We start from the raw sequence: 12,645 nt of genomic DNA, 5'->3' as shown, positions 1-12,645 counted from the left end.
TGTTGTTATCTAATGTTAAAAGTTTCTGTGTCTGCTGTTCTCACTAACGCAGTTTAAGCAATAACAGATCAAAACTGTTGAAAATACAGCAGCTGTCTGCCCAGCAACATGCACGCGGTGTACCCTGTGTGCGACAAGGTTTGAGTCACAGGACAGGGTGGAGAAGTGCTATGTTGCCAATCTTATCTATCTGTGTTATCTCTCTAGATACTGTAAGTGGCTGTTGAAGGGGTGGGGGTTGAGGAGTTGCCTTGGGTGGGGGGTGTTGGATGGGGGTTTTTTGCATTTCAAAGGTGGTAACCCTAAATTGAGCTGAGCTCTTTGGAAAATCCACCCCCTTCTCTTTAGGCCTACATGAGCACCAAGCTCTTTTGAACATCAACAATCTTTGATGTTTGAAATAAATTCCTCACCACAGAGCCTACAAGGGGGTTGAGGAAGAAGCAGAGTGTTATGGTGAAAGCACAGGACCGGGGCTGACTGAGTTCTTTCCCTTGCTCTCCCACAAATTCTGTCTGTGACCTTGGGGAGGTCCCATCGGTCTGTGCCTCGGTTTCCCCTCAGTCTCTCACAGAGCAGTTTCAGCAAAAACAACGAGAAGTCCTTGTGGCACCTTAGAGACTAACAAATTTATTTGGGCGTAAGCTTTCATGGGCTAGAACCCACTTCATCTGATGCATGGAGTGGAAAATACAGGAGTAGGTATAAATACATGAAAAGATGGGAGTTGCCTTACCAAGTGTGAGGTCAGTCTAACGAGACAATTCAATTAACAGCAGGGTACCAAGGGAGGAAAAATAACTTTTGTAGTGGTAATGAGAGCAGTTTCAATCCATTAACGTTTGTATGGCACTTGGAGACTCTGAGGCGGGTTGTGCAGTAGGAATTCCAAGCAGTAGTGATCTCTGGAAACTGGTTGATAAGAAATTGGCAGGCTGCCTGCATAACCATCTCCTCTGTTTTGCTCTTCTAGGTCATGAGCATACTGCTCTTGATTGAGTACTCGATGGAGGTGGCTACTGGGAAAGGCTACTGCAAAGTCCTGGACAAGGATTACTACATAATTGGTAGGTTCAGTAGATGGAAGAGAAGCCAGAGGAGAAGCTGAGAGGGCTGCGTTTGAGAGGGTGCATTCAATCCAAGGTTGTTTCTTCTCCAAATCTTCTTCAAACCAGTTGTCAGATGCTGCAGTTTAGAACTGAGGGGCAAGAGCTGAAAACTTCAGACCCAGATCCGACCTAAAACAGATACATAAATTAGGGAGTAAATAATAATAATCCTCTGTTTTTTTTGTATACTGGGAGAGAGCTTTCCAACCACAGATCTCAAAGCCCCTGGCTAATATTAATTGATTAAATCTCATAACAGCCCTGAAATAGGTGAAATTTTTCTGAATTTCAAATTTTCAGTGATGTTTTTCTGCAAAAATGCAATTTTTGATCAAAACAAGACCAATTTTTATCAGTTTTTTATTAGCTACAGAGCTGATTGAAATTTTTCAATGATCCAGATCTATAATGTTAACATTTCGGGGGGTGGGGGTGGGGGGCGGGAAATGAAATTTGAATAACTAGTAGAAAAGTCCCACAATTTTGTTTTTATTTTTTTCAACCAGTGCTACCTGGCATGTCTATAGGCGTTGTACACATAAATGTATATGCTGCTTAGCAACATTTTTGAACCGCTGTCAAATATAAAATGTTCCCACAAGTAGTGATGTATAAAAATGATGATTTGTTTCCAAAAATTTTTTGAAAAAAAAAATCATTTAGTGACAATACATTTCACATTTTACCAACCCTGAATTAAATGGCCAGTTTTAGCAGCAGGGAAGATGTCAAATGATCATGAAGTTTCCATACAAAAATAAATTGTTATCCAAGCGAGACATTGCATTTCACAAACCTTGAGATTTCTGCTTAAAAACAGAATGATTTTGTGTGAAAACAGTACTATTTTTTAACAAAACAAAATTAAAAAGGCCAAATTTGGCATATATTCCCTCTACCCACTCGCCTCCCAAAGTTGCAGTATTTTGCAAATTTCCAATGAAATCCCGAACGCTTGCATTTGAAGGTGCATCACAAATATTTCACAGAGGTCTATTCATGAGATTGCTGGCATTTTTTTTTCTGGTCAGACTGGAAATACCACAAAGAGGAACTTTTATAGTTCCAGAAATTAGAAGTGAAAACAATGTGTTTAAACACTGCAAAATGCTCAGCTTGAATTCAAATACAGAAATGGAAGAAGATTTGGGAAATTCATCCACCCCCCACAAAAAAAACTGGTTCTCTCACTCGTCCTCAACGCCTTTTGTTCTGTGTGTAAATTGCACCAGAGTGGAGTGTGTTAATAATACCCTAGAATGTTGTGAAACTCTTTACCATTTCCTGTGAGTCAATTTACACCCCTTCAGCTTTTGCTTTCCCATGTGCACTAAAAGTGCACACATTTGTATTTAAACTTTTAATTTCATTATCGTTCTCAAAAGCTTTGCAGCAACAACTTGCACATTTCTACTGTGTGATATCATGCACTACAGAAATGTAAAACAAACAATAGTGGAAGAAAAGAGCTGAGCGACAATTTTAACCCACATGGGAGATTTTCAAAGGCGTTAGGTGTCCAGATCTCATTGACTTTCAATGGGAGTTGCATCTTTATTTGGTCTTTGTGCCGCATGGAAAGGCCAGACCTCTAACACGCCTTAATTCCATTTGTGGTGGCTTAATTTCCTTTGTTTTTGTTTTAATTCATATATAAAAATGTATGACTGCAGTAATAATGACTAGGAGTTGTCATCACAATCTTGATGGACTCATTCAGGGGAAGCAGCAGAGCTATTCAGGAAAACAGTGTGCGTGCAGCTTTTGTCATATGGACCAGAACCCCCTGCACTGGAGGCAGAACACGCTTGAAGGACCGTTAGGTTTATTTCTCTTGCCAATCCTGTCCTGCCCTTGAACCCAGCTGTTCAGAAGCAGCACTCTGCAGTGTATCAACAGCCCAACAACCTAAATATCCATCTCCAGCAATCAGCAAATGTGACTATTAAAACCACAGTTTACGAGCCCTGCCTGCATTCCCCCCCCCCTCTCCCGCCAGTTTATTGGGCCATAAAATAGAAACAGGCCTCTTTGCATTCAATGGGAACATTAGGAGTCATTCAAAGTCCCTTCTAGCTGCATTCAGCACACTAGCTCTGATGTGGCCAGAAGTTAATCAAAACACACATTTGGCAAACAAAACCTGTTTTTTTATTAGTCCCCTTGCTATGGTTGCAAAGGCCCAGTATAGGCTTCATCAGACCACCATGGCGTACACTGTTGATACCACATTTGCAATGAGAAAGGACTTTTATTTCATAACATACTTCTCCCTGCTCATGAAATTCCTGGGTATCTCTGCGCGCGAGAGAGAGACCACGTTTATTCATTTGCTGGCATGTGTGTTTGTATAAATCATGGACTGGGGCAGTCTCATGAGATACACACACCAATTTGGGGAAGCTTTCACCAGCAGCAGTGAAATCCCCAAGCAAAGTGGACAGGCTGGGGGGAACTATCCTCTTCAGATATGCACAGAGGTCTTCAATGGCAGCTTAGACCATGGGTTTGGGGCTGGGAGAGGGCAGGAAGCATGTCTAGTGCGACTGTGACTACACACCAGCCAAATCCCCCCATGTGAGTGGGAGGCAGGATCCAAAAGCCGAAACCCCTATGAAGGAAAAGGAGGACATTGTTGTTACTGTCGCACACCGTGGGCTTTTGTAGCACCTGTAGAAGTGCTCCCTGCCCTGGGGAATGGAAAGGAGAATTCTGCAGAGTAGATAGGAACTCAGGTCTGGCACTGTGGATCCAGATTTGATCCTTCACATGAGGGTGTTTGGAAGAAAAAAAGACATGATTCTATCAATTCAAGCCCCCTGCAATACAAACCACAGGTGCAGAGTGAGTCTAGGGAAGAACAGATATAGCAATGCCCAAGAATGAGTCTCAGTCCATAGAATCACAGAAGTTGGACATGGAAAGATCGTATTAGGCTTTTCCCTTATAGTCTATTCTCCAGTGCTTCATCCACCACAGAAGTAAATGTCCCACGCAATGGGTATTCTGCTACTTGTTTTGGGAGACAATTTGCCCAGCTTAACACCCCTTGCAAAATATTTATCTTCCACTGACAACATATCCTTATATAATTCCCTGGTTAACTGTGTCATGTCCCTGGCTAGCAGCTGCTCCGTATAGAAGGTAAGAGCCTACTACTGGTGGCACATGGCAGAGGTGCTTCTTTAGCTCATGGGATGGAGGCAACTGGATTTAGCAGTGACGGTCCTGCGTTCAATTCCACCTGAGGAGAAGTCATTATGTTGAAGTAAAAGCTTTGACTTATGGGACCAAATCCTCCAGTCTTTAACTCAGTTAAAATTTCCATTGAGCACTGATTGACTAAGTAGTTCTGGCCCATGATTTGAAATGCTTCTGTGTTGCATTGGGATCTTAATATTATTATTTATTAGCGGACATCACCACCAGCTTCCTGTTGATCTTCATGCTGTTTATCGTCAGCTTCTACCTTCTTTATGGAGTGGTGAAGGTATGTCATTTTAAAATAACTTTCAGTCTTGTTTTTGTAGGGATGGAGGGGGGGGAGATTATTTACAATTTCAAACCCATTGAACTGGTCACTCACAAATTTGCTCAAAGTCTGGCTGTGCCTACTAGGGTTAGGGGGAAATTTTCCATCAAAATTATTTTTAATGGATAATTGGGTTTTCAATTAAATGATTTTTTCATGCCAAGAGTCTGCTTTCCACTGACAATTAAGATTTTTTGTTGAAATATTTCAGCCGAAACCTAAAATATTGTTGATTTGGAAATGCTGCCATGGTGCCGAATTGCAGTTGTTCTCCTATATGGGCTGGTCAGACTACATCTCCCATAATGCACCATAGTCAGCAACTCCCATGATGCAACCGCCCCCCCTCTCCAATAAGAGAAACCATGGTGAATCATGGGAGATATAGTCTGACCAGGGTGCTTAGCCTAGAGAGGAGAACAGCAGCTTGAGGCCCCCGAACTACAATTCCCATGAAGCAAAGTGGCAGAATTTCCAAATTGAAATATTTCAGCTTTCAAATTGCCATAAAAAAATCTAAATTTTCCATGGCAAAAAAACAAAAAAACAAACCCTATTTTTTGAACAGCTCTCATGTCTATAAGGTAGATTTCTAACACACCTGTCACACTAATATCTAGAGTTAGGTGTGGAATTTCTTGCCGGGGTGTGTGTGTGTGTAATTTTTTCTAGCTGTAACAGCACAATAGCACTATAATAGCCCTTTCTAATCAATCCCACTTGAATAGAAATAATCAGTTGCCTGCTCTCTCTCTCACAGAATAGGGAACGCCTCTTGATTCCATTCCTGGCTTTGCAAATCATGGATTTTCTCCTCACCCTCTTCACAATCTTCAGTTCCTACATTCAAGTCCCTGAAATGCTGTCATTTGCATCCATTAGCCATGTGGTAAGTAAGAAGCATGAGCCCACTTTCAGGCTGCCGGGGTGCAGATATATAGCAGTATACGTGAAACTAAACTTGATGGACTAGACAAAGGCCCCAGAGAAGCAGGAAGGCTAGTCCAGTAGTTAGGATTGTCACCAGGGTCTTTGGAGACATGGGTTCAAGTCTCTGCTCCGCCACAGACTTCCTTTGTCATCTTGGGCAAGTCACTTAGTTTCTCTGTGCCTCAGCTCCCCACCTGTACCCTGGGGCTACTAGTACTTCCTTCTCTCACAGGATAACTGCATTAAAAAGATGATGAGCTGCTCCGAAGCTACTGTGATAGGGCTATATAAATACCTAAGGCAGATAGGCTAGTGATCTACTCTGACATAGGACCCCTAGCAGGATACTTGGTGCGCTATATGAACAAGGGGTGAATGTCTGGCCCCACTGAACTCAGTGGGTGTTTTGCCATTGGTTTAAATACAGCCAGGATTTCATCCCCAAAGTCCACTGCTAGTCTTACAACCCTGTGTAACTGGAATCTCTGCCCCACTGCAGGAATCATTCATTTAATATTCATCACATTTCCTATAACCTCACTTGCCTGATTCATCACACTCGATGTAATTTATTTACAGTAATAAAAGCAAAGTGACAGCAGGTTGAGGGTTGGCCAGGGGAACATTTGTGTCTAAGATGATGGACCGGAGAGAGGTCTGACAGTGGAACTAGAGAGTACTTTAAAGGGAAACTGTAGTGATGAATTCTCCTCTCATGCCATTGATAACTAAATACATATATTTCATCTCTGGTCAAAAGTCAAACTTCAGACCTAAACAGTAAGCATCAAACATGATATTTAGGCATCAAAATCAGGAGCAATTTTCAGAGATGTTGAAAGCCAGCAGCTCCCATCAGCAGGAGCCCAGAAACTCTGAGAACTGGGTTTTTGCATGAAATTCAGCCCATTTATTGGGTGCCTAAATATGGATTTTGCTGCCTCTCCTGCCTACATCCCCAACACCCCAAGTCTGAAAAAATTTGGCCTGCACTATACTTTCTAGACTGTTTTTCGGAAAACTTTTATGGGTGACAGGCCTGATTCACCATTGCCCTTCCCCCTTGTGCCATCAGGTGCCCTAGTGCAAAACAGGGGTAAAACACCACATTTTACATCCACTTTGTACTGGGGTTAACAATCATGCAGGGGACCAGCTCCCCATTGGCAGTCAGGGTATGTCTCTATGGCAGTCAGAGGTATGACTAACACATACCCAAGCTAGCTTTGATCTAGCTAGCTCCAATAAGAATATCACTGAAGCTGCGGCAGCGTGGGCTCACTGATCAAGTATGTATCCAGGGCCCCAGGCATAGGGGGTGTTGTACAGCCCATGCTGACACGCATGCTGCCATGACTTCCCTGCTCTGTTACCCAAGCTATCTAGATGAAAGCTAGCATGGGTATGTCTACACATGCTGCAGTCACACCTCTGATTGCAGTGTAGACAGACCTTAAGGTCTGACATACTGATAGCAGTGTAGACATAACTTAATCTGGAGCACCTCAGCAGCATAAAGGCACCTTCAAGTGCCACTTAAACTTGAGTCCACTTGAAGGTCTATTTACACTGTCAGAGTGGCATAAAGGGGTTGTGGCATAAAAGAGAGTAAGGCCCAAGTGCAGGATAAAGGAGAATCAGGCCCTTTATAGCTAAGGAAACACCCACAAATATGGCTCTTTCGTTTAACCAAAAATAAAGCCTTGATCACTCTGGCATTTTTGTCTCTGTAGAAAGCACACACGAAGTTTCCCTTCCTGGCCGTGCAATTACTGGATTTCTGTCTGAATGTCTTAACACTTTGTAGTTCCTACATGGAGGTCCCAGGCTATCTCAGCTTCCACTCAGCGAACCAAGAGGTAGGTAATAAATGAACGACAAGCATGAGCCCGGACAACAAGTGCCATGTTGTGCTTTAGCCTATCAGGGAAATCAGCAAAATGTTCATCCAGTTTTTTTCTGTTCTGAAAAATGTTTCTTTAATACTTGCTGTTAGAGCAGCACCCCCAGCTCTGCTCTGCTCAGTGCCAAAGGTCATCTGTAGGGAGGGATGAAAGTAACCTAAGGGACTTACCGGTATGCAGGGGGGCCGGGGTCCTGAGCAAGGTCAGGGGGTGGCTCAACCGGAAGGGGTGGGGCTAGGATGACCAGATGTCCCGATTTTGGGGTCTTTTTCTTATATAGGTAGGCTCCTATAACCCCACACCCCCGTCCCGATTTTTCACACTTTCTGTCTGGTCACCCTAGATGGAGCCTCGGGCGGAAGGGGTGGGGCTTGGGACAGACTCACCCAGCCAGCCCTTCAGTGTGGCCTGGAGGCAATTTAAAGGGCTCACGGCCACTGCCACCATCGCTTCCCCCGGGCTCCAGCAGCAATTTAAAGTGTCCGGGGTAGCAACAGCCGGGAGCCCTGGGCCCTTTAAATCACCGCCAGAGCCCCATGGTAGTGGTAGCAGCAGTGGGGAGTCCCGGGGCTCTGGCAGCGATTTAAATTGCCGGGCCCCGGGGAAGCTGCCCCCTGCCAGTACGGTCGGCTTTATACCAGCTTGGACCGTACCGGCTTACTTTCATCTCTGTCTGTAGGACTTTCTAATCAACATCACTGTGCCCTTCCCTGACAGTTTGCTTGTGCAGTCATCATTTCTTAAAAGCACAACTCGTTTTGCTGCGGCAAATTTTGTGGGTGCAAATTAAATCGGCAAAACTGGGAGGCTGGGAATTGGCCTCCCTGAGGACATACCTTCACTAAGGCTCTGATTCAGCAAAGCACCTAAGCTAGGGTTACCAACTTTCTACTTGCACACAACTGAACACCCTTGCCCCGCCCCTATTCTGATGCCCCACCCCTGCCTCGCCCCTTCTCTGAGGCCATGCCCCCTGCTCACTCCACTCCCCCCTCCCTCTGTCTCTCCCTTTCCCCACCCTGACTCACTCACTCATTTTCACCGGGCTGGCTCAGGGGTTGGTATGTGGGAGGCGGTGAGGGCTCTGGCTGGAGGTGCGGGATCCAGGGTGGGACCAGGGATGATGGATTTGGGATGCAGGAGGGGGCTCCAGGATGGGGCAGGGGGTTGGTGTGTGGGGGTGTGTGAGGGCTCCAGCTGGGGGTGCAGACTCTGGTGTGGGGCTGGAGATGAGGGGTTTGGGGTGCAGGAGGGGGCTGAGGGCTGGAGGTGTGAGTTCCAGGGTGGGGCCAGAAATTAGGGGTTCAGGGTGCTTGAGGGGGCTCCAGGCTGCGGCAGGGGATTCAGGTGCAGGGTTGGGGGTTTGGTCTCTGCCTGAGGGTGCGGGCTCTGGTGTGGGACCAGGGATGAGGGATTTGGGATGCAGGAGGGGGCAACAGGCTGGGGCAGGAGGTCGGTGTGTGGGAGTGTGTGAGGGCTTCAGCTGGGAGTGCAGACTCTGGTGTGGGGCTGGAGATGAGGGGTTTGGGGTGTAGGAGGTCTGCTCCAGGCTGGGACCAAAGGGTTCAGGGTGCAGGAGGGGACCCCGGGATGGGGAAGGGGAGAGGGGTGCGGAGGTGGGGAGGGCTCCAGCTAGGGGTGCAGGCTCTGGGGTGGGGCTGGGGATGAGGGGTTTGGGGTGCAGGAGGGTGATCCAGGCTGGGATCAAGGGGTTCGGAGGGCGGGAGGGGGATTGGGGCTGGGGCAGCAGGTTGGGGCACAAGACGGGGTCGGGGTGCAGGCTCCGGATGGCACTTACCTCAAGCAGCTCCCAGAAGCAGCTGCATGTTCCCCTTCTGGCTCCTATATGGAAGTGCGGCTAGGTGGCTCTGTGCACTTCCCTGTCCGCAGGTGCCGCACCCGCAGCTCCCATTGGCCGTGGTTCCCAGCCAATGGGAGCTGCGGAGCCGGTGCTTGAGGTGGGGACAGCATGCAGAGTCCCCTGGCTACCCCTACATATAGGAGCCAGAGCGGGGACAGGCCGCTGCTTCTGGGAGCTGCAGGGAGCCACGGCAGGCAGGGAGCCTGCCTTAGCCTTGCTGCGCCGCTGACCAAACTTTTAATGGTCTGGTCAGCAGTACTGACCAGAGCCACCAGGGTCCCTTTTCAACCAGGCATTCCAGTAAAAAACCAGACACCTGACAACTCTAACCTAAGCACATACCAAGTCGAAGCCTATTCAGCAAACCAATTAAACATGATTAACTTTAGCCACAAGCTTAAGTGCCATTAACTTCAATGGATTGGGATCAGCTTTTAGATAACAAATCAATGCATTAAAATTAAGTGAAAATATTCGGGCCAGTTGAAAATTTTCCATCAAAACTGTTTTCCTGTGGAAAATTGAGGTTTTCATGAAACTAGATTTTTCATGAAAAGTGTCTGCTTTCTGCAGAAAATTTTTTGTTGAAAAATAGAGCATCTGAAAACTGAAATATTTTGGCAAAAAAAGAAATACTTCAGCCAAAACCGGAACTATGTCTGATGCACAGAGGGGACAGCGAGGTGCATGATGGGAGATGGAGTCTGATCATGGAGCCTGGCCTATTGCAGAGACTGGGAGCATGGGGCACATGAACTATAGCTCCCAGGAGGCACTGCAGCAGCATTTCAGAATCAAAATATTTGGTTTTGGCCAAAATATTTTATTTTTTGATTAAAATATGTTGGGGATTGATTCCTCCCTGCCCCCACCCCCCAAAAACTTGAAATTTTCCATGGAAAATGTAGATAATTTTTTTGTTTTGTTTCATTTTTGTTGATATTTTCTGTTTGGGGCGGGAGGGGCATTCTGACCAGCTCGAGATCTGCCTTTGCTGATCAGAGCAAGGCATTTTGCCCATGGAGATGCCATTACACATTTCCCTGTCAGAGTGGGTGCAATTAAAGGTGGGGGCTGGATCCACCCAGGGTTAATCAAAGCCCCGATTCAGGCCAGGAAGCACTGGCAGACACCTGGTTATCAACAGGAAATGAAAAACTGTCCCTTATGGATTACTACTTTCCCACTTCAGCAGAACCAGAATGTTTGGTCCTTTAAGTCATGAAAGTTTTCCCTGATAACAGGGAAAACAAGGAATGTGTCTCCAAGGAATCAGACCAAAACTGTCAACTGATTTCATCTGGCCCTTGATGTTGGAATAAAGACATATGACTATCATGGGCACTTCCCTTTCCTTTCAGAGCTTCCTGCCAAGCCAGGAGACGTTGTCTTCCGAGGAGTATGCCAAAGTGATGATCACCTTCACCATCACATTCATCGCTGTCCTCCTCCTAAAGGTAACCCACCATATGCTGCAGGATAGGGATAGGATACAGAGGGACCTAGACAAATTAAAGGATTGGGCCAAAAGAAATCTGATGAGGTTCAACAAGGACAAGTGCAGAGTCCTGCACTTAGGACGGAAGAATCCCATTCACCGCTACAGACTAGGGACCAAGTGGCTAGGCAGCAGTTCTGTAGAAAAGGACCTAGTGGTTACAGTGGATGAGAAGCTGGATGTCAGTCAACAGTGTGCCCTTGTTGCCAAGAAGGTTCATGGCATTTTGGGCTGTATAAGTTGGATCATTGCCAGCAGATCGAGGGACGTGATCGTTCCCCTCTATTCGACATTGGTGAGGCCTCATCTGGAGTACTGTGTCCAGTTTTGGGCCCCACACTACAAGAAGGATGTGAAAAAATTGGAAAGTGTCCAGCGGAGGGCAACAAAAATTATTAGGGGGCTAGAGCACATGACTTATGAGGAGAGGCTGAGGGAACTGGCATTATTTAGTCTGCAGAAGAGAAGAATGAGGGGGATTTGATAGCTGCTTTTAACTACCTGAAAGGGGGTTCCAAAGAGGAGGGATCTGGGCTGTTCTCAGTGGTATCAGATGACAGAACAAGGAGTAATGGTCTCAAGTTGCAGAGGGGGAGGTTTAGGTTGGATATTAGGAAAAACTTTTTCACTCGGAGGGTGGTGAAGCACTGGAACGGGTTACCTAGGGAGGTGGTGGAATCTCCTTCCTTTGAGGTTTTTAAGGTCAGGCTTGACAAAGCCCTGGCTGGGAGATTTAGTTGGTGTTGGTCCTGCTTTGAGCAGGGGGTGGGACTAGATGACCTCCTGAGGTCCCTTCCAACCCTGATATTCTATGATTTTATATTGCCTGGTTTTCTCAGGAAGGTCAAGCAAATGTTTGCTGCCTCATGAGACATGAGGAATCTGCTCCTCCTCTCCAGTCCTGCCATTAGAGGCACTTACTGAGCTCAACAGGAGCTGTGCACGTAAAGCAGAGCCTAGATACTGGAGACAAGTGTAGGAGAGAGGTCTGAGATTCAAATGATTCTGTTCCCTACCTCTGCAGACTGCAAACATGAAACAAAACCTCTCCAAAGCTCAATCTCTCCCCACTCTTTATAGATGACACCAGCACATCAACCTCCAGGAGATTCATGAGTTGGGAACAAAAGATGAGGGGCAGTTCGGCTGTTGTGTGCCAAAACAAATCACATCAGTACACAGTGGGTCAGATTCTTGGCTGGTTAAAATCGGTGTAGCTGCGCTGACATCAGTGGAGCTTACTCCAGTTCACACCAGCCGAGCTGGGGGTCTGGGGCTGCCCTAACATGTAATTAAAAGCCCACCCACTCCTAACCCCCCCGGCCTTTTAGAAAATCCTTTCGCAGTGGAGTTTTCTAGTCATCTGTTGATGGCTCAGCGAACAGGTTTTTAATTGACTAGTTTCAGACCATTTCAGAAAACCACAGACATCTCCAGCTATTCCAGCAGATGCTACCTGAATGAAAATGCTATTTTCAAGTGGAGATTTTTTTTTATTAAGATTCTTCCCAGGCAGCCAGACTAGCCAATATGAAGCACAATGTCTTATCTGATTGCACTTCTGACATGACTTCATCATATCTTTTAATATTAGCAGAGCAGGGAGTGGGGCCTAAGGGCTGTGTAGAAGTCTGACTAGCAGGACTGGCATAGCACTAGGGGCATTCCAGCAGAAGGCTTAGTGCCCCTGGCAAATAGAACTCGGCTTGAATTTACTACATGTTTAGCTAGATGGGTATGCAACATATCATGGATTTTCACCACAAAGCTTTCCTCCTCGTGTGCTGGAGACAATAGACAGAAGGGTATGT

At 46.2% G+C, this 12,645-nt stretch overlaps 1 protein-coding gene across 1 annotated transcript in view; it reads left to right on the top strand.

Annotated features, from left to right (window-relative positions):
• LAPTM5 (lysosomal protein transmembrane 5) overlaps window positions 1–12,645 on the top strand; it is a 42,182-nt gene that overhangs the window by 12,815 nt on the left and 16,722 nt on the right. Inside the window, exons 2-6 of the mRNA XM_073317709.1 lie at window positions 974–1,067; window positions 4,523–4,599; window positions 5,402–5,530; window positions 7,305–7,430; window positions 10,698–10,793. Coding sequence (XP_073173810.1) covers window positions 974–1,067; window positions 4,523–4,599; window positions 5,402–5,530; window positions 7,305–7,430; window positions 10,698–10,793 — 522 coding nt within the window. The remainder of the gene's footprint in view (window positions 1–973; window positions 1,068–4,522; window positions 4,600–5,401; window positions 5,531–7,304; window positions 7,431–10,697; window positions 10,794–12,645) is intronic.

Source organism: Lepidochelys kempii, chromosome 19, assembly GCF_965140265.1.
Source record: "Lepidochelys kempii isolate rLepKem1 chromosome 19, rLepKem1.hap2, whole genome shotgun sequence".
NCBI lineage: Eukaryota > Metazoa > Chordata > Testudines > Cheloniidae > Lepidochelys > Lepidochelys kempii.
The sequence above is the reverse complement of the archived record's forward strand: the minus strand, read 5'-3'. Positions and strand labels throughout refer to the sequence as shown.